The sequence below is a fragment of the Pongo pygmaeus genome, chromosome 18, assembly GCF_028885625.2.
Source record: "Pongo pygmaeus isolate AG05252 chromosome 18, NHGRI_mPonPyg2-v2.0_pri, whole genome shotgun sequence".
Taxonomy (NCBI): Eukaryota; Metazoa; Chordata; class Mammalia; order Primates; family Hominidae; genus Pongo; species Pongo pygmaeus.
The window spans coordinates 12,733,565-12,756,865 of NC_072391.2; the positions used below are offsets into that span (position 1 = coordinate 12,733,565).

Here is a 23,301-nt window from a genome sequence, read left to right on the forward strand (position 1 = left end):
TTAAATGATCATCAAGCTTTGGACTAAGTAGCATGTTTGTGGTCTGCAGGAAGGAGCCTTGGAGTTCCATTTGGTACACTGCTGAGGGAAAACACCTGACGGCCAGTGTTTTGACTTCTCTTGAAGCTTTCCCATCTTGTCCTCTGTATATCTCTGCTGTCATCCCTCAGATCCTGCTCACATGTCCTGAGCTCCAGCTGCCTTAATCCTGATCTGACTTGCTTTTCCCCCAGCATGTCCAACATTTGTGCCTTTGAACCTGTGCCTTTACTGTACCTACAGTCTGGTTCCTGATACACCTGGTTCCCCCTTTTCAAAGGTCTTACCCTCTCTAAGCTCCTTATGGCAGGGATCTCACCTGTCACTGAATCAGCTGCAGTCTGGGCTGCACAAATGCCCATCTCACTTAGGCGGAGGCCAGGCTGCAGCTGATTTAGTGACAGGTGAGATCCCTGCCATAAGGAGCTTAGAGTGGGTAAGTGAGATGAGCATAGTGCGTTTTATACAAGGCCTGTTTCATAAAGGTTTCCTCTCTGCAGCCAGGTGCTCAGGCAGTGGCCAGGCTGGTAAAAGGGCCAGCTCGCCCTGGGGTAGTAGATTTGCTGCCCCACCTACATGAATGGGTGGAATGTGACCCTGTGGATGAAAGGCCACCACTGCATGGAGTACAATTACAAGAGGCCCCTGCCCTCCCGCTGGTTTTGGTGTATGATGGTCTGGCCAGGTCATTTTGTTATTCAGGGGAGCATTAGCGCCTCTGAAAAGCTTCCCAGAAACTCTGTCCTTGTTAGTGGTGGTGGCATTAGTTCAGCTGAGTTGAATGGGGCCTTTTCATGGCCCCTGTCTGGCCTATCCCTTTCTTGATTCATTCAGCAGTGTTGATGAAGCTCTTTCTTTGGGCCAAGTATCAGGCTAGTTCTGGGGATACACAATGTCATAAATAGTCTGTGCCATATTCGAGCTTTACAGTATAGTAGAGAGGTGGACATGGATCAGATATGCAAATAACTCACTGTCTTAACTCTTATAAGTGCTCTAAAGGGAAGAAGTGTTTGGTGAGAGGATTTGGCCTAGAGGTGACAGGGGTGATGTGTTAAAGATTTTCCTAGTGGTCCATCTCATGACAACACACGGTCTGGCAAATGTACAGCTGACTCAGAGTTTATGGGGCCCTAGATATTTCTCTGCAACTTTTTTAAACTAGCGTTTGCTAAATGAATGTAAGTCACGGAAGGCTGAGTTAGCAGAACCAGCAGGGCCTTCAGCTAGAGGTGCCGAGTGCCCCGCCAGCCACCTGGTCTTCGGGCAGGTTGTTTTACTCCGTTTAGAAAACAGGCAGCGCAAGCCCTGCTCTAGAGAGCTGATGGAGATGGGGGCAAAATATAAAGTGCCCACTGGGCACGGTGGCTCACCCCTGTAATCCCAGCACTTTGGGAGGCCTAGACGGGCGGATCATGAGGTCAGGAGATCGAGACCATCCTGGCTAACACGGTGAAACCCCGTCTCTACTAAAAATACAAAAAAATTGGCCAGGCATGGTGGCAGGTGCCTGTGGTCCCAGCTACTCAGGAGGCTGAGGCAGGAGAATGGCGTGAACCCAGGAGGCGGAGCTTGCAGTGAGCCAAGATTGCGCCACCGCACTCCAGCCTGGGTGACAGAGCAAGACTCCATCTCAAAAAAAAAAAAAAGGTATATATAAAGTGCCCATCAAGTGCCTGCTGGGTTGCAAACTGGCCACCAGACTCATTTGGTTTGGTCTGTGCAGTGTTTAAAAGAAAATTTTCTGAATTGCCAACATTAAAATTTAGGAAGAAAAGTCCAGATTTTTGGAATCTTCTCCAACAGTCAGAAGATCTGGTCCCCGTCAATGCACGTTTCTACAGGAAGCTTCGCAGAGCCTGCCCCCATCAGATGAGGTGTGTTTACCGTGAAACCTGCCCACTGCTAACTGGGACTACATTGATGTTAATATGTTAATAGCAACTGGAGATGTACTGGGTCCCTCGGGACTTTTTTTTTTTTTTTTTTTTGGTTGCATGATTTCCAGGCCGGAAGACAGCTGCTGTGGCTTCATCTCAGATTGTCTTACTGTAAGATACCCTCTGCAGTGCTGAAGCTAGACTTGTCATTCTAAGAGATGAAACCAGAGATTGCTGGGCTCTGGGGTTTGCAGCATTGTTTATTTATTTATATTTATTTATTTATTTATTTATTTTGAGACGGAGTCTCTGTTGCCCAGGCTGGAGTGCAGTGGCATGATCTTGGCTCACTGCAGCCTCTGCCTCCGGGTTCAAGCATCAGCCTCCCAAGTAGCTGGGATTACAGGCATGTGCCACCACGCCCAGCTAGTTTTTGTATTTTTAGTAGAGATGGGGTTTCACCATGTTGGCCGGGCTGCTCTTGAACTCCTGAGCTCAAGTGATCTGCCTGCCTTGGCCTCCCAAAGTGCTGGGATTACAAGTGTGAGACACTGCACCTGGCCTGCAGCATTTTTTTTTTTTTTTTTTTTTTTTTTTTTGAGACTGAGTCTCGCTCTGTTGCCCAGGCTGGAGTACAGCGGCATGATCTCAGCTCACTGCAAGCTCTGTCTCCCGGGTTCACACCGTTCTCCTGCCTCAGCCTCCCAAGTAGCTGGGACTACAGGCGCCTGCCCCCACACCCGGCTAATTTTTTGTGTTTTTAGTAGAGACAGGGTTTCACTGTGTTAGCCAGGATGGTCTCAATCTCCTGACCTCGTGATCCGCCCTCCTCGGCCTCCCAAAGTGCTGAGATTACAGGCATGAGCCGGCCTGCAGCATTTTTAGAATTGTGATAAGAACACAACATGAGATCTACCCTTTTAACACATTTTTATTTGTATAGTTAACATTATTGTTGAGTGTAGGCACTGCATCGTTCAGCAGATTTCTAGATCTCATTTATCTTGCATACTGAAACTTCAGAAGTACAATGTGCTATCCATTGCTCTGTAGAGTCACCTGCATGACTGATACTTCATACCCATTGGACAACAACTCTCCATCTCCCCAGCCCCAGCAATCACCATTCTCCTCTCTGCATTAGTTTGACAATTTTAGATACCTCATATAAGTAGAATCGTGCAGGATTTGTCTTTGTCACTGGCTCATTTCACTTAACGTAATGTCCTCAAGATTCATCCATGCTGTCGCATGTATCAGAATTTATTTCTTTAAGGCTGAGTGTGTGTGTGTGTGTACACCAAGAAATATACCACATTTTCTTTTTCTTTCTTTATCCATTTATCCATCATTATGCAGTTTTAGTTTTTTTGATTTTTTTTGGTGTGTTTTGTTTTGTTTTGTTTTGTTTTTGACAGAGTCTGGCTCTGTCACCCAGGCTGGAGTACAGTGGCATGATCTCGGCTCACTGCAACCTCTGTGTCCAGGGTTCAAGTGATTCTCGTGCCTCAGCCTCCCGAGTAGCTGGGACTACAGGCATGCACCACAACACCCCGCTAATTTTGTTTGTATTTTTAGTAGAGATGGGATTTTACCATGTTGGCCAGGCTGGTCTTGAACTTCTGGCCTCAAGTGATCTGCCCGTCTTAGTCTCCCAGTGTTCTGGGATTACAGGTGTGAGCCACTGCACCCGGCTTTTATGCAGTTTTTTTCTTAATTGAAATTTTTTACTGAGATAATTATAGATTTGCATGTAGTTGTAACAAATAATACAGAGAGATCTTCCTCAGTTTCCCCCAGTGGTAACATCTTGCAAAACTCTAGTACAACCTCACAAGCAGGATATTGACAGTGATACATAGGATTTATGTTTGAGCAAAAGCAAATTGCAGGTTACTGGCAACCTCTCAGTTTAGGACACTGGCCGTAGTTGAACCATTTAGTCAGGGGAAGTGTTTAGGAGATCTGTCCTCTCTCCTGATATGGCGTCTTCTTAGGATGAAGGTCTCACCTCCCTTGTGAGAGACACACAAACTGCCTTTGGGATGTAAGCCAGTTGTGGTGGACACCTGAACTGAAAATGAGACTCTGTAGTGTGGAGAGAATTGCCAGCCCACATGTGTCGGCTTTCTGCTTCCAGTTACTACCTTTCTCTCAGTGTGAAGTTGAAGTTGGTTGTAATCTGATGACTATCATTCAGGTTTGGGAAGAGCACAGACTGAATTCCTTCTGTGACTTGTTTGATAATAGTCCTGGTACGATTTACCTTCCTTCCCTATGAGCGAGAACAGACTCCTATTGTTTCCTGCCCAACTCGGATGTGGTTTGATCATACTTGTTTTAAGTTTCTTGGTCTTTTTTAACCTACTTTCTCCTTCCCGTAATTTGTAGATAAGTTACTGGTATTGCCTCATTTTTACCAGCAGACCTTTCACAAAACCAAACCAAAATTGAAGAGAGAGACGCAGAGGGGAGATCACAGTTATTTGAAAGGACTGTAATTTAGGGTTAAATGGAAAACACATCAGCATGGTTAGATGGATGTCTAATTGAAGTTCATCTGTGCATTAAAATCATATGGTTCCTGCTAAGGACTAATTCTTGCTATAATTCGAATGCAGAGCAGATAGTGTTTCTTGTGTGGGGAAATCGAGTAGGACAACACTAATTCTGAAACTGCTAACATCTCGTTGTTTTTGCAGAATGAACATATAGATTAGAATTTGGGATATGCATCATTACTCGTAGGTACTTTTTTTAAAGGACTTTTTTTTCCTCTTGGGTTTCTGTGGAATGGTTTCCTTCATTTTTGCATTCATTCATTTATTCATCTATTCATCCATTCCTTCAGCAGCCATCTGTTGTGTACTTGTGCTGAGAGATGAGGGATGTGGTGGTGCACTGGAATGACCTGACCCCTGCCCTCCCTGGGCTTCCCTCCTCCCATGAGGACAGGGACCATGTCTCGGAGATGCCTGTGCCACCTGTGCCATCATGGGGCTTGCCAGAGATGCCCAGGAGGTGTTCAGTGCAGGAATGAATGACTCAGTGGGTTAAGTGGTAGCAGAGTCACAAGGGCTCTCGTGACATTCTTGTAATGACTCTCAGAGCAGAAGTCACTTCCTAGCCTGCCCCTTGAATGCCGCCTTCTCTTTGCCTCAGTGGCTGGGTTTGCAGTCGGCTGCTTTTGGTGCTGTTCTGTGTTCCACCTCCAGAGGCAGCTTCGTGGAGTGGGTGCTGTAACCAGTTTCCCTGGGCTCCTCAAATCCTGGTCCCTGATTTTACTAGGTGTTCCCGGGCCTCAGTTTCTTACCTCTCCAGTGAGAATAGCAAACATGGGTTTATGATGAGAATTAAGTGCCATGTAAAGTGCTTACTCCAAAGCCTTTTTATGTACACAGCAAGTGCATAAATATTAGATGTTATCATTATAATGACCTTAGTTCCTAAGGCTGCGCAGTGACCTTCCACCTCCTACCTGGGACCTCCTTCCCTGGGCTTACGAGCTGTCTCTGGACTGACGAATGTGGAAACAGACACCATGTGCCCTTCAGGGAGGTGGCTTTTGAGCAGACACCAAGGCACAGAGGGAAAAGTGTTAGTAATAACAGTGATGGTGAAGCAACACCAGTGTTAGCCATTGCCATTGAGTGATGGTAGGTGAAGCCCTCTGTGTGTATACTGTGCTCTCCATTCAGCCAGACCCGGATTTAATTTCTGGAAAGTGCAAATACTGTTGTCGTTGTTTTTTTTTTTTTTTTTTTTGAGACAGGATCTCCCTTTGTTGCCCAGTCTGTAGAGCAGTGGTGTGATCCCAGCTCACTGCAGCCTCAGCACCCCCAGGTCAAATGATCCTCCCACCTCAGCCTCCTGAGTAGCTGGGACTACAGGCACATGCCACCGTGCCTTGATAACTTTTGCTTTTTTTTTTTTTTTTTTTTTGTGAAGATGGGGTTTCGCCATGTTACCCAAGCTGGTCTTGAACTCCTGGGCTCAAGCAATTCACCCACCTTGGCCTCGCAAAGTGCTGGGATTACAGGCATGAGCCGTCACACCCAGCTGGAAAGTATAAATATTTAACTGCTAATGTGGGTTCATATGGTTGGCAGGTTGTGAAGTCAGGGTCTGAGGATTCTGGGGCAGAATAGGTTTGCTTATCTCCACATAAGGACATTGACAGTCTGTCTGTAGATACCAGTTTAGCAGTTAGGATGGTTTCCAGATGATTCTCTGGACACCTGTCACTTCTAGTAGCAGGACTCTCTGCCCAGCCGGATACTCCACCAGGATATGGTGTGTGGAGCCAGTGGCTAGGAAAGTAGCAGCCTTGCTTCTCTGGGTTGTGTGTTTGCAGATTCAGAGCATTAATCATTGACTTAGCTCCCCTGGTCGCTGCTGCAGGGCTTTCTTTACAACTCAAACTTGTATCCGATGTCAGCCGAGTCGCCCATGTGCTGAATGCATCAGTCAGGATAGCACCTCTTCCGGCCAGGATTAGAGTTCCTGAGTCTTTTAGTGACCCTGACTGTACTCATGATCCCCCAGCTAATCAGTGCTGGTTCCAAGGCGCACACATTCTTCTTCCTGAAAATGCTAATAGGCTTCTGGGAGAAGGTTGATTGTGAATATCAAAGGGTAAAGATAGACTTCTATAAATTAAGGGCCTTAATTGACCCATCGCAAACATTCCCACAAGGGAATTAGAACTTGGTGTGTATTCTCCCTTTTGGCTTTGCCATTGAGATCTATCCCCTAATCCCTCACTGCAGTTACAGCTCTGAGGTGCCATTCTTGCCCACCGAACTATTAAATGTGGCAGCTCTGGTCTGTGCTTAAGAGGATTTGATATAATCAAAATCCAGAGTGCAACATGGGGTCCAGTACTAAGGAGCGTATCGTTGTCTGAGAAACAGTTGCCTCTCCCTGTTTCCTGGGGCAGAAGGTGGGCTGGACGACTGAGGAGGGTCTCAATGTCCCTTAGTACTTGAGAAGGGAGCAGCCTTTAGCCAGGGCCGCAGGCTACTGTGACCAAAGGCCCGGGGTTTTGGCCTTGGGCCAGCTAGCCAGAGAAGGGGCAAGTGCCTTCATTGCTACATCCTGGAGAAGCCAACTGGTAACAATGGAGTGGGCGCAGTGGGCAGGGATGGGAGCAGGAGGCAGATGGGGAAGAAGCCTCGTGACTCAGACCCTAGCTGGCTTTTCGATATCTGTCCTGCAGTGTGACACAGAATGGGCTTGGGGCAGCCACAAGGCTGGAGGCAGCTCCATGTAGAATGGGGACCTTTTCTGGTTGTATCGGGCCATTGGTGACTTCTTCTGGGTTTCAATTAAAATCAGAAAATTGAGGGTGAAGACAGACAAATGAGGTATGCGCCACTTCTGGCCTCTGCCCCCTGTGGCATTGTTAGTTTTTATGAGTGGGCTAGCCTCTTTGGATATTTGTGATTTTTAACCTGATTTTGAGTTACCTGAAGCCAGGTCAGTATTATTTATTCAGATATTCAGCAGATAATTATTGGGTATCTGCCGTGTGCCAGGCACTGTTCTAGGCCCTGGAGATATATACCCAGTGAACAAAACAAAAACCTTGACCTCCAGGAACTTGGGTGTCATGCAGAGAGACAGAGGAACAATAAAGCAAATAGTAACATCAGGGCACGTTAGATGTGAGAAGCCCTGGGAAAACAGTAGTGAAGCAGAGGATGGACATGGGCAGTGCTCGGAGGCTGGAGTGTTACGGTTCTCAGTAAGGTGGCTGGGGTTGGCCTTGTTGGGAAGGTGAGGTGGAAGCACAGACTCAAAGGAAGCAAGAGAGTGAGTCATGTTGGTATCTGGAGGAAGAGCATTTTGGTCATAAAGAACATCGTGAACCTGGGAGGCGGAGCTTGCAGTGAGTGGAGATCGTGCCACTGCACTCCAGCCTGGGCGACAGAGCAAGACTCCGTCTCAAAAAAAAAAAAAAAAACAAAGAACAGCCAGTGCAAAGGCCCTGCGGTGGGATGGTGCCTAGTGTGTTGGAGGAACAGCAAAGGGCAATGTGGCAAGGGGATGGGAAGTAGGAGATGATGTTGGAGAGAACAACTGTCCGAGGCACATTGGCACCTGTGTGCCATTGGAGGACTCAGGAGTTGCTGTGGAAGGAGACTGGAACCTCTTTGTCTTTGTGTCCCCATGTTTAGCATGGTTCCTGCAGTCAACGTTGATTGTCTTGATGTGACAAGTCTCAGTACGGGAATCAAACACATATCTCTAATGAGCGGTGGACATCCAGTCTTGGGCAGTGTCAGAGTCCTTGAAACTGGTTTTGCTGCGTGATGCTTTGCCTGATGGGAGCCTGGGGGCTGCACGTGAGCAAGAAGGGGGCATTTTCCTCACTCCTCAGAGACCCCTGCCCTTTCTGGGCATTCCAGCAGAGTTCACAACAGTGGGGTGGTGGTGTGAGTCATTCGTTTCATGCCTGAGGGCAGTGCAGCTCTCATCCCTGGAGGTGATTAATGAGTGGGAGTTTCCCTAGAGTTCTGAGGCCAGTTAAGTAGCAGATCCTGGCTGGCCTGAAATTGATTGCCTGCTGACCACTTGCTGCGTTGCTTATAACCTGGCCTCAGTACAGCTTCCTGGTAGCCTCCAGATATGCACGGGGACAAATTTGTTAGTCTCATGGGCAAAGAGAAGAAAAAATACAATACCTTACTGTTAACCACAGTCACCCTTCTGTGCAATAGAACACCAGATCTCACTCCTCCTGTCTAATTGGAACTTTGTACCTGTTGACCAACCTCTTCCCATCTTCCCCATCCGCATCCCTGCATCCCCTCCCTGCCCAGTCTCCTGTAACCACTGTTCTCCTCTCTACTTCTGTGAGATCAACTTTGTTTAGATTCCACAAGTGAGTGAGATCATGCTAGAAGAGAGGTTTTTGAATGTTCTCACTGCAAAGAAATGATAAATGAGGTGATGGATATACTAAGTACCCTGATGTGATCATTACATGAGGTACACATATATTAAAACATCAAATTGTACCCCATAACCATGTACAATGATAATGCATCCATTAAAAAATAAAAAGATAACATTAAATGGCTTTATTGACTCAAATAATATTGTGCTGGGTGACACTTGAGTTCTGGGTGGGTCATTTTCTGACATGAGCAGAATGTGCTCCATCTGTGAGGCAGAGGCTGGCTGCCATACTTACCCTTGTGCACTCTCTGCCGCGAGTAATTGTTGAGCCCCTACAAGTTGCAGGCAGGTGCTGTGAATGAACAAGACATCTGTCCCTTCCCTGATGATCTATTTGTGGGGGATAGACAGTAAGCCAGCTCATCCTCACAAATTTAAGATTTGGATATGGGAAGGAAATAGAAGCAACTTTGGGAGGTGTGATGAGGGAAGCCCCCCTAAGGAGGGAGCCTAATATTTAGAACTGAGGTCAGGGAGCTAGGCCTGCTGAGAGTTGAGGGGTGGGGTCGGGGGGCATGGCCAAAACATGAAAAACGGTGAGTCAGAGACCTCTGTGGAAAGGAGTTGGGTGTATATGGGATCAGGAGAGAGGCCAGTATTCAAGAAATTTCCTGGGTTGGTGGAAGAGAGGGACGGTTTTCGTTTTATAGAAGATGAACCTGGCCGGGCTTGGTGGTTCATGCCTGTAATCCCAGCACTTTGGGAGGCCAGTGTGGGCAGATCACTTGAGGCTAGCCTAAACAACATGGTAAGACCCTGTCTCTTCAAAAAATACAAAAATTAACCAGGTGTGGTGATGCGTACCTGTAGTCCCAGCTACTCAGGAGGCTGAGGTGGGACAATCTCTTGAGCCTGGGAGGTGGAGGTTGCAGTGAGCCATGATCGCACTGCTGCACTCCAGCCTGGGCAACAGAGTGAGACTCTTTCTAAAAAAGAAAGAAAAGAAGGCAAGCTTACTTGTTTGTCTCATTGAACATCTCATTTCACGCTCATAATGAAAGAGAGCGAGGTGGTGTTATTGTCCCATGCTCCCCATGAGGAAGCAAAGGTTCCCAGAGGTTTAGTGATTGTTCCTTTGGGATTGCAGGTGACTAGCCCCAAATCTCACACTGTTTCTTTTCCATGTCTTTTTATCACCACTTGCAATTATGTTTTCCAGTTTGGCATGAGATGTCAGGGCAGTGTAGCATTTTGGGCTGTTTTGAGTAACAGAATAACCAATGTTTCACAGTTTATCTTTTTCAAAATATAGTAAAATACTCTTTCCAAAGAAATACCAAATAAGTGCTTGGTTTGTCATTGTTTTGGTAAGGGTGTGAGATGCCTCATTTTGTGTGTTTGAAGAGGCCTGTTCAATGCTCGTGAGGATCTTGCAATTAATTCATCCCACAAGCATTCCCTCTTGATTGAATGCCAGAGACAGTGCCAGACATGCTGCTTGGCATTGAGAGGGACAGAGAAGATGACCTGGGATGGGGAAGGCAAGGGGGAGGAGGCTGGCCCTCTACAGACGTAGTGACACGCCAGAGGTCACTTTCCAAGAAGAAATTGCAGCACCGTCTTGACGTTGCCTGCTCCTCATCTCAGCGTCAAGTGCTGAGCACGCGGCTGCAAGAGGCCTGTGAGTGCTGTGAGTCTGTTCCAATTCCTGAGAGATGGACATTTCCTTGCTTTATGCCTCTGCAGCTGCAACACCCTTGATAACTGGTAATTCGTGGAGAAGAATGCCATGTTCTCCTTGTTAATGGAAGCAGCCTGCTGCCTTTGCATGTTCCCCACTCCATAGCGTTCATTTTCTCCTTTACATTTCGGCAGTGCCGTCAAGTCACCTCACTGATGTTGCAGCTGTGCATTCTTCATGCGTGTTTGGGCTTTGGTTCCACAGCTCCACGCGGCTCCTGGATTGGCGAGTAAGGCATATGTCTATACATCACCCTGGGGTACATCACCCATCTGGTGCTTGCTTGCCAATCACCTCTTTCTGGATGAGAACAGGTTCAGTCTGCTGCACTCATCACCCGGCTTCCTTTTTCAGCCAATGGCCAAGCCATGTGCTACAGTGCTGTTGGTTACAGTGGGTGTGACCTCGTTTGACTTTTTGTCTCTGTGTATGTCGGATAAAAATGTGAAAAGATGTGTGTGTCTATGGTCCCAGCTACGTGGGAGGCTGAGGCTGGAGAATCGCTTGAACCTGGGAGACGGAGGTTGCAGTGAGCTCAGATCGCACCACTGCACTCCAGCCTGGGTGACAAAGTAAGACCCTGTCTCAAAAAAAAATAGTGAAAAGAGTCACATTATAGACAACCATATAATTGTCAGGCCAGAGGGCCACCTGTTGAGTGATGTATAAACTGTCACCGCATTTTTGTTGCAAAGAGCTACTGTTTCTCTGATTAGTGTGACATCGCCATGGCCTAGTCTTTACATCAGTGCTCCCTGGAGGCTGGCCCAGCGTTGGGAGGTGCAGCAAATGCATATGGAAGGGAATGGTGTTTGAGCCATGTAGCAGGAAGGTTATGCACCTGGGCACTGGAGCTAGATTCTTCCTGGGTTCAAATCCTGCCTCTGCCTCTCACTAGTGGGTGACCTTGGGCAAGGTCCTCACCTGTGTAGTTCCTTGCCCCATTTGGTTATTTGTAGGATAAACCAAGACAATGTATATAAAGTGTTCAGAGCCATGCTGGGCACATTTTAAGTGTTCACTGAGTATTCAGGATGGCTGTTATTACCTGGAAAGAGTAACAAGAGTGTGCCATCTCTTGGCACCTCTCAGCAGCACTGTTGGGGAGATGCTAATATGATGCCCATTGATGGCTGTGGCAACTGAGACCTGTAGAGGAGAAGGTAGGAAGCAGTGGAGCCAGGACTCAAACCACGGTGGATGGGACCCTGGGCCTCTGAATCCCACCCTGGCTTTGTACCTTGCTCTGTACCTTGCCAGTACTGGCCCCTGAGGCCAGAGATGGGGAAGGTTAGCCAGGGGCCCAGGAGCATGTTGGGGAGGCTGAGTCTAGCCCACTAACAAACCAGAAGGCCAGCGAGCAGTAAGTTGCTAGGAGCTTGGAAGTCAAGTTTAAAGCACAGAACTTGACTGTTCCTTAAAAGCCCCTCTCCTGCCCTCTCTTCCATCCTCGTGATCTATTTGCCAGGGGGTTAAAGGGCAATGAAAATTTCTCTGGTGCCCCCTTGCGCCAGGCGTTTTGCCTGTTGGATCCCACACTACCCCATGGCGGCGTGTGATATGGAGCTACTCTTGTCTGTGTTTTACAGATGAGGAACTGAGGCTCCTGTGGTCAGGGTCGCTTGGCTAGTAGCAAGTGGGTCTCAGACTTGGGGCCAGGTCTGCCTGGGCATGTTTTTTGTTAGTCAACATGGCCTGCCTCCTTTCTTAAGGGGAAAACCTTTCTCCTACTTCTCAAATCGCTTAGCAGAGCTGTTTGAGGAAGCATCCTCAGAGGGTGAGTAGGCTCGGCCTCGGAGAGCCTGGAAGGGTCTTCTTAGCTTGATTATCACAACAGCTTTGATAGATTCAGACAGAATCCTAGGCCCTGGAATCTCTCCTTCCCTTACTTGATGCCTCTGGCCACCAGTCTCTCTTTCTTTCCTTCGTGTTCAACCAAGATTCTTCCCTGGGCAGGCTGCCTGGTGCCCTTACATCCCCTTTCCTGGTCACTCGCCAACCACTGCTTTCTCCCCTCCCTGCTGCACCACTGAATATCTATTCAGTGAGAATAGATGAGAAACCCACTCAACATGTTGCATCTATAGGGCATTGAGTCAAGGCATCTGATATCTCTTCTGAGGCTGTGGGCGTGAAGAACCCCTTTGTGAGCAGCACAGGCTAGCGCCTGACTGAGAGGCTACTGGCTGGCCTGGGACCACTGCCCTGACTTCCTGCAAAGTCCAGCGGCTGTGCATCTGCCCCTACCTGGGGAGCTGGCCAAGCACCTTGGGTCCAAGGGTACCACCACTGTCACCAAGCACCAGCCCCAGGTGACCTAGGCCTTAGCAGAAATAAAAGGTGAGTGGCTTCTGGGCACACCTAGCAAGCTGGCTCCTGCTGGGCTCTGAGCTGGCTTTCCTACTATTCTCTCCTTCCTGAGCATGCTGCGGAAGTCTTGTTGACATCCAAGACTTGTATCAGTCATTTCCTCCTCTATCAAGCCCTCCTAAGCTCCCCCTATGCCTCCCAGCCCTGGCGCATTTTCCCTCCCTTCCTCTGCGGCCCCATCACTCTTGTGTGAACCTCTTCTCTTCCAGCGTCTGCACAGGCCATGTGGCAATAAATGCAGGACTCACCAGGATTCACCTGTCTGGGGTGGACTGTGGGCTCTAAGAGGGGTAGACTGTGGCTTCCTGCTCTTACCTGAGTCCCCCTCGTTTCATCAGTGGTCGATGAATCCAGCTCTCCTGCCTGTTCACTTTGTCCTACCTTGTATTTAGAGCATTACAGCAATCCGACTTCATTGAAAATCCTCTTGGTAAACTTTTTGGTGTTTTTTGTTTGTTTGCTTTTGAGACAGGGTCTTGCTGTGTCACCCAGGCTGGAGTGCAGTGGCACAACCACAGCTCACTGCAGCCTCAACCTCCTGGGCTCAAGTCATCTTCCTGCCTCAGCCTCCCACGTAGCTGGGACTACAGGCATGCACCACCATACCCAGCTAAATTTTGTATTTTTTGTAGAGACAAGTTCTCACCACGCTTCCTGGGCTCATCTTGAACTTCTGGGCTCAAGTGATCCTCCTGCCTTAGCCTCCCCAAATCTTGGGATTACAGGCATGAGCCACTGCGCCCAGCCTGGGAAACTTTTTAAATTGAGGAATCACATAAATACAATAAAGTACATAAAAGTTTAGTAATCTTAGATGTACTGCTTGATGATTCTGTACACATGATTATATTCATGTATAATTCGAGTCAAGATGGAAAACATTTCTGGTATTCCCATAAAGCCCCTCCTCAGTTTGTAACCCATACCTCCACCCCACCCAAGAGAATCACCATCCTAACTTCTAAACTTGCCTTTTCAAAGTTTTTTTAATTGTGATAAAATAAACATAAAATTCGCTCTCTTAACTATTCTTAAGTGTTCAGTTCAGTGGCATTAATGCATTTTGTAAAGATGTTCTTTACATTTAAATAGTGCTGGTAATATTTTCTTGTGCTGGTAATAAAATTTTCTAGTGCTGGTAATATTTAAATAGTGCTGGTAATAAAACAACTGAATGATGTAGAAGCAGGTAGAGCAGAAAGTGTAAGTTCCTCCAACCTCAGTATCTTCCTCAGAGGGAACCACTGTTCTCAGTTTGTATATCCTTCCAGACGTTTCTCTGTGTATTTTCATGTAAGTATCAACCCAGGAATACACGATATACACATATGTTTCAGCCCTATAGTTTTGGTTTTATTTTAACCATAAACTGAATCATTAATTGATTGATTGCAACTTGCTTTTTCATGTGCAACCTGTGTCCAGATCTTTGTAAGCTGCTGTACCCACACCTGGTGGAACATGTTCTGTTTGACATCTGTCTTCTCAGCCATGCGTCTCCTCTCCTTCACTCAGGCACCCAGTCTTTGGTTGTTTCCATCCTCCCTCCCATCCCGTTGCTGCCCTTTGCAGAGTTTCTGCACGCAGATTCCTCCATTCCCTGAAAGACTGACCCCTGGGGATTCACCTTTCCCAAAGTATTTGACTTTTGAAAAAGCGAGGACCAAAGCCTCAGGTGAAGGGATTCAAGGCTGATGGAAGACATCATTAACCAGCAGGCAGGTGCAGATGTTTAGGGAGTAGTTAGGCCCCGGGGCATCTCTAAAATGTCATTGCTGACTGTCAACTGGCCCTGACCCCAGAAGCCAGCCCAAATATTCAGCTGCAGAGCTCGGGGCTCCGTTGTGTTTCACTGCAGTCAGCAAAGAGGATCCTTCCCTTCATGCTCCTCCTGCAGCCCAGCCTCAGGCACCTGGAAGATGAGCACGTGGTGAAACCTAAACCTGGGGCATTTGAGACACGTAGACCTTCTTTGCAGAATACTTTTCCCTGGGGCATGTGTTGTGTACTTTCTTTATGAGAAAATCAACCCAAACGCCTTGTGATTTCTTACTCTGAAGTGGGCTTTTCCACTTCTGGTTAGTTTAGGTGAGCTTGCTCTTTCATTGTGCTACGTTTAGCTCCTGAGAATGTTTGGCTTTTTTCCCCTTCTTTCCCGCCCTTCTCCTTCTTCTCCTTTTTTCATCATTCTGTCTTGCCCTTTGGGTACAGCCTGGTACAAACGTTCATTCCTACAGCCATGAGCTCACTCAGCAGTAGCCTGTCCACCCCTGCTCTGATCCAGGCACCGTGGGGTAGAGATGAGAGCACAGTGGCGAGAGGAGGGACAGGGGCCCTTCTCCTAGGGTCTTCAGACTGGAGCATCCTTGGAGGCTGGCAGCCAGAAGGAGGGTGACAGGAGCAACAGAAATGGTCACAAATCTCTGCCCACATTTCCAAGCCAAATTCTACCAGCCTCTGCATGCTGTGATGTTTTGGTGTTAGCTTTCAGAAAAAAACCAACAAAAAACAGGTTTTTAAAATATGGAATCAAAGGGAGCAAAAATAGTCCTTAGTCCCAATGTCCAAATGACCCCTGCTGAATTTGTGTTATATATATTTATATGTTTAGAGACAGGGTCTCACTGTGTAGCCCCAGCTGGTCTTGAACTACTGGGCTCAAGCAATCCTCCCATCTCAGCCTCCCAAAGTGCTGGGATTATAGACATGAGCTCCACACCCAGCTGAATGTTTAAAATAAAGTTAATATATGTTCATGATTAGAAATCTCAAACCAAAAGGTATAAAATTTAAAAAGTGTGCTTGTGTGGGTGTGTACACAGTGCCACTGCTTTTTTTTTATTCCCCCAAGATGCCAATACATTCTTAGGCATCTTTCCAGGAAAAGTCGTGTTTATACCATCATGTATAGCCTTTGAAAAGCTTTACCTGAAAGGGACCCTCCTGTGTACTCCGTTCCTACTTTTTCATCCTGGTGCTGAGTCTGCATAAGTTTATCTAGGAATAAAAAGGCCCCAGTCTTCTTAGATTCCCACCCTTTGGACAAACAGATTATAATTACCTAACAACTCCCCTATCGATGGACATTTAGGTTATTTCCAGTTGTTTACTGGAAGGTCGTGTTATAAAGGTTTGAAATTTCCCCAGTAAGCGTGCCCTCCCACACCAGACACCTGATCACTGAGAAAAGCAGATCCCTTTGGAAAGTTTTAAAATTCATTCTTGCAGCTGATTTTTTTTTCTTTTTTTAGATGTAGGCAGGAAAAGAAGATAATGTTTTGTGTTGGATGTCTACTGTTTCGGCACTCTCTGAAGGAACTTTATTACTTATTTATTTATTTTGAGACGGAGTCTCACTTTGTTGCGCCCAGGCTGGAGTGCAGTGTTTTGATCTTGGTTTACTTCAACCTCCGCCTCCCAGGTTCAATCGATTCTCTTGCCTCAGCCTCCCAAGTAGCTGGGATCACAAGCGCCCACCACCACACCTGGCTAATTTTTTGTATTTTTAGTAGAAACGGGGTTTCTCTATATTGGCCAGGCTGGTCTTGAATTCCTGACCTCAGGTGATCCATCTGCCTGGGCCTCCCAAAGTGCTGGGATTACAGGCGTGAGCCACCATGCCCGGCCTCTGAATGAACTTTATATCCATGGGTTCCTTTGGTTCTAGGGGGCCAGAATTACTCTCCATGTTTTAGAACAGGAACCTGAGGCCTAGGACGGGCCAGCTGGGTTGGGGTTCAGACCACTTTGGCCAGCCCCAGGCGCTGAGCACTTTATTTCACTTCGTCAGTTCTGTCAGTTTGTTCTGTACATCTGAGTCCACACAGAGCTTAGGGAGGGTTTCTGTCTCTGTCTCTGTGTGAATTTCTGCTCTTAATTTCAAACTAGGGGACGTTTTGCTCTGCGCTTGGTCTCTATTTTCTGTTTCTGAAAGCTTTGATTGCTGTGTGGCCGGTTCTGAAATTCACTAGGAATTGGCAGTGATGGGAGGAAGCTAACTTCCTGGGTTTGGATGCTTCAGGAGAAGATGAGAGGGCGACTAGGCTGCATTCGATCACCCAGCATCCTAAGTGGGCTCTGATGGATGCTGTCTGTCTAGCAGTGCATTCTCAGAACGCTCCCATCTGGGGGCCCTCGGTTATTGGCGTCTGTAATACGCTATCTGCGTTTCCTGGACAGTAGAATCATGCAGCAATTTATATGTCATTTTTTTGTGGTTGAATAATGCACAGTGGGCAAATAAAAATTAATGTTTGTATTTGGATGCTAATTCACCTTTCAATTAGGTTTTGTTTTGAGCGTTATTGAAATTAATCTGTGTTCCTTGAGCACATTTCCTTTTATTGGCAAGGTACGGTGTCCCCCAGCATATAATTTGGTGGTCGTTTGGGGTAAATTCAGATGGATAATCTATAACAAGATAATGGAAAAGTTTATTTTAAAACTTTTTTTAAATGACAAAATGATGTCTGAACATTATTCAGACTCTGGTAAGAGAAAAACACTTCAAAATCCTGCCCTAAACAAATCAATTTTCTTCTGTCTTTTGCGCCTTTCTGTTTGCATGTCTATACTCTTTTTTTTTTTTCTTTTCTTTTTTGAGACAAGATCTCACTCTGTCGCCCGGGCTAGAGTGCAGTGGCGCCATGTTGGCTCACTGCAACCTCTGCCTCCTGGGCTCGAGCGATCCTCCTACCTCAGCCTCTCGAGTAGCTGGGACTACATGGGCATGCCACCATGCCCAGCTAATTTTTCTATTTTTTGTAGAGATGGGGTTTTGCCATGTTGCCCAGGCTGGTCTTGAAATCCTTGGCTCAAGTGATCCTCCCAGCTTGGTCTCCCAAATTGCTGGGATTACAGGTGTGAGCCATGTGCCTGGCCTTCCTCTTTAAAGAGCATTAAATGTAGAATTAAGTTTTAGCTCCTGGTGAAACACTGCTCTTTTAGGAAGAGTGTGAGCTTTGGAATTGGCAAGCCCCAATAAGCCCCAATTCAAATTCTGACTCCAGCTCAGCAGCTTTGTGACATTGGGCAAGTTATTTAACCTTTCTGCTCCTCTATTTTCTCAACGATAAAAATGGGACTGATAATTCCTATATATTATGGTTGTTATAAAGACTGAGATATACCAATATGAAGCATGAGCCACGGTTGACACTGGCCTCATTCTGTTGCCCAGGCTGGAGTGTAGCGGCACGATCTCGCTCACTGAAGCCTTGACCTCCCAGCCTCAAGCAGTCCCTCCCACCTCAGCCCCGCAAAGTGCTGGGATTAGAGAGGTGAGCCACCACACCCGGCCATCTCTGACTTTTTAAAGGAAGAACTTCGTCCTTTGGGGCGAGCTGATCTTTGACTTATTGCTGATACTAGGCTCCCTTTCTAATGAGAGCCAGGATTTGACAACACCCACTACACCTGGCTTTTTCTTTCTGGTTATTTATCTTTAATATAATAGCAAGGCACACTAGTGTTCCATTGCCTGTAGTGATAGTTTTGTTTAAAATGAACTTATTTGGGTTAAAATTAATAATAATATCAGTGGGCTGTAGCTAAGACACAGCTTGTGTGGCTGGTACGTGGTTTTGAATCCCGGCTCTGCCACATCCTGGCTGTGTGACCTCGGGCAGATCTTTTTCTGTCTCTGTGCTTCAATTTCTTCACCTGTAAAATGAGGATGACACAGTAATATCTCATGGAGTTGCTGTAAAGTTCAAGTGAGATCATATAGTCAGAGCCTGAGAACAGCATCTGACACATAAGAAAGTACCACAGAAGTGTTCATCAGAAGTTTTCCTTACACAAACAGCTAATATTTGGGGAGTATAGAGCTGCTGCTGGTAAAGTGCACCATTTCTGACTTAGGGCAGTAGACAGTAAATGGTAGCTGGCACTGTTGTTTTGATTGTTTAATGATGATGTTAATAATGGGCATAATAATAAATCTGGAGGTGGCATTTGTTTTGGAGATTAATTTCTCTTTATTAAAATATGTTTTTATTGTCTGTATTCATGGGGTAAAAGGGCAGTGTTGCCACATTGATATATTGCATTGTGGTGAAGTCAGGACCTTCATTGCATCCATCACTGGAGTAATGCGCACTGGACCCACCAAACACCGTCCCATCATCCACCCCCTCCAACTCCACCACCCCTCCCAGTCTCATTGTCCATCATCCCACACTCTGCTGCCATGTGCACGTGTTATTTAGCTCCTGCTTATGAGAATATGCAGTAAGTGTCTGAGTTATTTCACTTAAGATAATCGTCCCCATGTTGCTGCAAAAGACATGATTTCCTTCTTTTTTAGGGCTGAATACTATGCCATCGTGTGTATACACGTCATTTTCTTTATCTAGTCCTCTGTTGGTGGACACTTAGGCTGATTCCATGTCTTTGCTATTGTGAATAGCCCCGCAGTAAGCATGCAAGTGCAGCTATCTTATGATATAATGGTTTCTTTTGGAGATGAGTTTCTAAGGACAGAAACTTTTGGGCAACTTGATAGCATCCAGCAGCATTCCAGTGTTCAATTTCACCTGTTGCCTTCGTTGGACTTTCCTAGGCCAAGCCCAGCATTCGGTGCTTCATTAAACCCACCGAGACACTCGAGCGGTCCCTTGAGATGAACAAGCACAAGGGCAAGAGGCGGGTGCAAAAGAGACCCAACTACAAAAACGTTGGGGAAGAAGAAGATGAGGAGAAAGGGCCCACCGAGGATGCCCAAGAAGACGCCGAGAAGGCTAAAGGTACAGAGGGTGGTTCAAAAGGCATCAAGACGAGTGGGGAGAGTGAAGGTGAGTGTCCCCGTGAACGCCACCCTGCGCCTGCGCCGCCAGCCAGCCCGCCAGTGAGGCTGCCACCTGTGCCCTCTCCATCCCGACTTCTGCTCCCCACAGTGTCCAGCCAGTGATTCGGTTCCTTCCTCACACTGGCATACCTCATTCTATACAGCCCTGCCACTCGGAGGCTGCTGTAGGTGTATGTCATATGCAGGTTCAGGACAAGTCCCACCCTCATGGGATGGGTGACCTGGGGCCAGGTTTCCTCACCTATTAAAGGAGGGTAACAAATAGTACCTGCTCTATAGTGTTGATACAAGAATTAAATGAGTGAATATGTGCAATGTGCTCCAAACAGTGCCTGGCCCATTCTAAATGCTGCAAAGGGTTCGATGCTGCAGAAGTGTTCGTCATTATTATGACAGTAGGAGCAGCATGGAATTATTATTATCTTTTTCCTTATTACTGATATAATTATTCCCAATAACCTGGGGTTATGATTTGCGTCCTGTGCACTGTGGGAAGAAAGAGGATTTAATGAAATGATATGCTTGTAGGCCGAGTGCAGTGGCTCACACCTTCATCCCAGCACTTTGGGAGGCCAAGGTGGGAGGATCGCTTGAGCCCAGGAGCTTGAGACCAGCCTCGCCAACACGACGAGACCCTGTCTCTACAAAAAAAAAAAAAAAAAGTATTTAGTATTTTTAAAATACTGAAAAATCAGATATAACTCCCTCAATTCTTACATTAAGGTTTTTTAAGTCCTGTCTGTTTAGAATGAGGTGCACTCATGTGTAGTACGTATGTGCTCTGTAAGCAAAATCATTCATTCCTCCTTTTGCCCTTGTTGGGAATTCTGGTCGATTTTTCACCTCCCTCTCGTTGAGATGCTAAAACCTTCTTGAATTGGAGATCATTTACTCTTGGATTAAGCAGAATGGAACTGCCCTGTTGCTTGCGTCATGGGCCAGGCTCATAGCCACACAGCTGGGGTCTCTGCCCGTGGTCCTGGGTACTGGGGCTGGGGGCAGTGGGAAGTGATGGGGAGCCTGATACTTGGTAGAAGTGGAACTGGGGCTCTTCTCAGGAAGATCTGGCCAGGCCTTCTGGAATGAACTTGGCATCTCCTCAGCAGTCTGGCTGCAGTCTCTGTGGGTGTGGGGAACACTTCCTGTGAGCCCTCCTCCTGGGCCTTGGGCTCACAGTGGCTGCTCTGAAGCCAGCTCTCCACAGCCCTATCAGCAAGGACTGCGTGAGCTTCCCAGTCCAGGGCATCTGAAGCTGTAACACAGAGCCACTCGTTCAGTGACTGGGAGCTCATTTGCTTTTGGGAGTTGCCTGAGATTCTGCAGCCAAAGAACGCCCCCGCCACCACCTTGCTTGCTCTATCATGACTTTCTTGGCAGTTGTCAGTGAATACCATGATCACATTTCAACAAGTGTCACCAAAATGTCTCTCTGGTGCCACCCAGACCTCTTTTTAAGGTTGAGATCTCCAGCCTCCTCTTATTTCTGTTTAAAGTGTGCAGTAGGCATTTTGGTTTAGGAATTCATTTTTGGCCTGGGAAGCCTTTGCCAATAAATATCACTGTGGTGGGGAGGGGAGGGCCAAACACAAGGTAAGCCATGCTAATTTGCTTATTGGGGTCATTCTGCTTATTTTGTTGTTAATGCAGAAGAAAAATGTCTGCCTAATCCCTAGGTTTAGTTGTTCTGTTGCCATACTGGGGGAGAAATGGACATCTTCACCTCATTTTGTGCATTGTGTTCTCTTCGATTTTGTTTTGGAAAGATGCTACCTCTTTCGTTCCAGTCCTTTTAAGGATGCTCTCTAACCAGGCCTCAGCTGTGACTAACAGTGGTGTGGATCAGACAGGCTTAGCCCCAAAATCACGATCAAATTAGTCAGCCAGCCAGCCCAGTCCTGGCACACAGGGGCTTCAGGCCAGTTCTGCAGGCTGCTGTTTCAGCTTGAACTGCTTGAATTAGAGTAGGGGCTCCTGGAAGCTGTGCCTGGCTGCCCTGGGCAGGGTACAAGGGAACGAATTTCTGCCACCTCCAAAAGCCTGTTTTCAAGGGGGTTACTCAGCCAGATCGTGCCACACAGGACCCAGGAATCTCCCCAGAGGTTTTGCTTGAACAGTTGGTGCTTCAGGGCTCAGTCACACGTGGCTGTCAGTGACCGCCTGTGCAATTTTGGTGCCCTCCTAATTTCTTGAGCACATTAGTCATTTCAAAATATGATGGATCTGTCATTTTGTCACTCAGCTCACCATAAATAAATACAACTTTCATAGACCGGTCCTGCCGGGCAACAGCACTTGTATTCTGGAGCTTTCTGAATTATATATTTGCTCTCTTGATTATTTGTAAATGTGAAGGTGCAGTTGGTGGGTGTTCTCTCCTCAGACTGTATGTGTGTTTGGATGAAACTGCACAGCTGTTAATTCCTGTGAGTCGGAAGGGTGTCAGGCACATTTCGTCATTCACATTGCCTACCAGAGAGCAGTGTAGATGCTGGGCGGTGCCTAGAAGATGCGAGATCTGACTCGCCGTCATGTCTCAGTATCTAGGTTTATTGTGTGTCTTCGATGGCCTCTTGAAGCTCTGGACCTCATTGTCCCTGTCTGGAAATTTCTGAATATAGGAAACATAATTCACATGATGACTCTTTTTTTTTTAAGTGGAGATATGTTGATACTTGTGATTGCAAGATTTAGAAATCCAACTCAGACTGGCTTAAGCAAAGAGGGTGCTTATTGTTCATGTTCCTGGGAAGCTTGGACAGGACTGGGCCCAGGTGCGCTCACATCCTGCCAGCTTGGCCAGCAAGTGGAGAGGGGGCTTCTCCTTCCCAGTGGCTGCCACTGAAGTCCTGGGGCCAATGCTTGTGGGTACTGTGGGCCTGGCTTGGGTCCACCCCCCACCCCCACAGATATTCTGGACCGATTGGCGAGGCCCGCATGACAAATCTACGCTACAGTGGCTCCCTCAGTAAAAAATGAGATGCATTTATCAGAAGCAAGGGGCATGGATGCTGGGCCAGCAGAAATAGCAGATTTCCCCCTTGGAAAGTCACACTGTATTTCTGGGTACTCCCCTTCTCTCTCAAGGCCATCTTCTGCCATCCTATTTTGAGATAGACATGTGGCTGTTTTCTCTTCCACATTATTTCTTCTCTAGAAGCTCCTTTCATTGTCCCTAGATCCATGGACTTGTCGACAGATGGACATGGTGACTCTTAAGGAAAGAGCTGCCGACACTCTGCCTCTGCGTACCCTGCCAATCCCATTTTAGTAGTGAAATTTTGACTTTAAAAGACAGGGGGAAAATACAGGAGTAAAAAAGGTGTGTGGTCACAAGGCACAGTTTTGCCATGACCCGATTTGGATATGGCATTAGTGTGTGTTTTTTTGTTGTTGTTGTTATTTTTTATAAATGCAGCACCCAGAATTCACACCTCCTCCAGATTTAAGCTCAGACAAGGAAGTTGTGTGAAATGAATATGCACCCCTGACCCATCCACTCCCTTCTGAAGTCTACAGAGGAATTTGCTCTGCCTCAGGTCCGAAGTAATGGGTGTCTCATT

The 23,301-nt window shown here is 47.0% G+C and overlaps 1 protein-coding gene across 13 annotated transcripts in view; it reads left to right on the forward strand.

The window, feature by feature from the left end:
* Positions 1 to 23,301, forward strand: part of CLEC16A (C-type lectin domain containing 16A) — a 231,993-nt gene that overhangs the window by 39,129 nt on the left and 169,563 nt on the right. For 8 of the 13 annotated variants that reach the window (XR_010124241.1, XM_063654106.1, XM_063654109.1 and 5 more), the window contains one exon: positions 19,496 to 19,727. Coding sequence is in view for 12 of the 13 variants with exons in the window: in XM_063654106.1 (XP_063510176.1) it covers positions 19,496 to 19,727 (232 nt within the window). In the remaining variant the exon portion in view is untranslated. The remainder of the gene's footprint in view (positions 1 to 19,495; positions 19,728 to 23,301) is intronic. The other 5 variants (XM_054452621.2, XM_054452616.2, XM_054452624.2 and 2 more) reach the window with 1 other exon arrangement.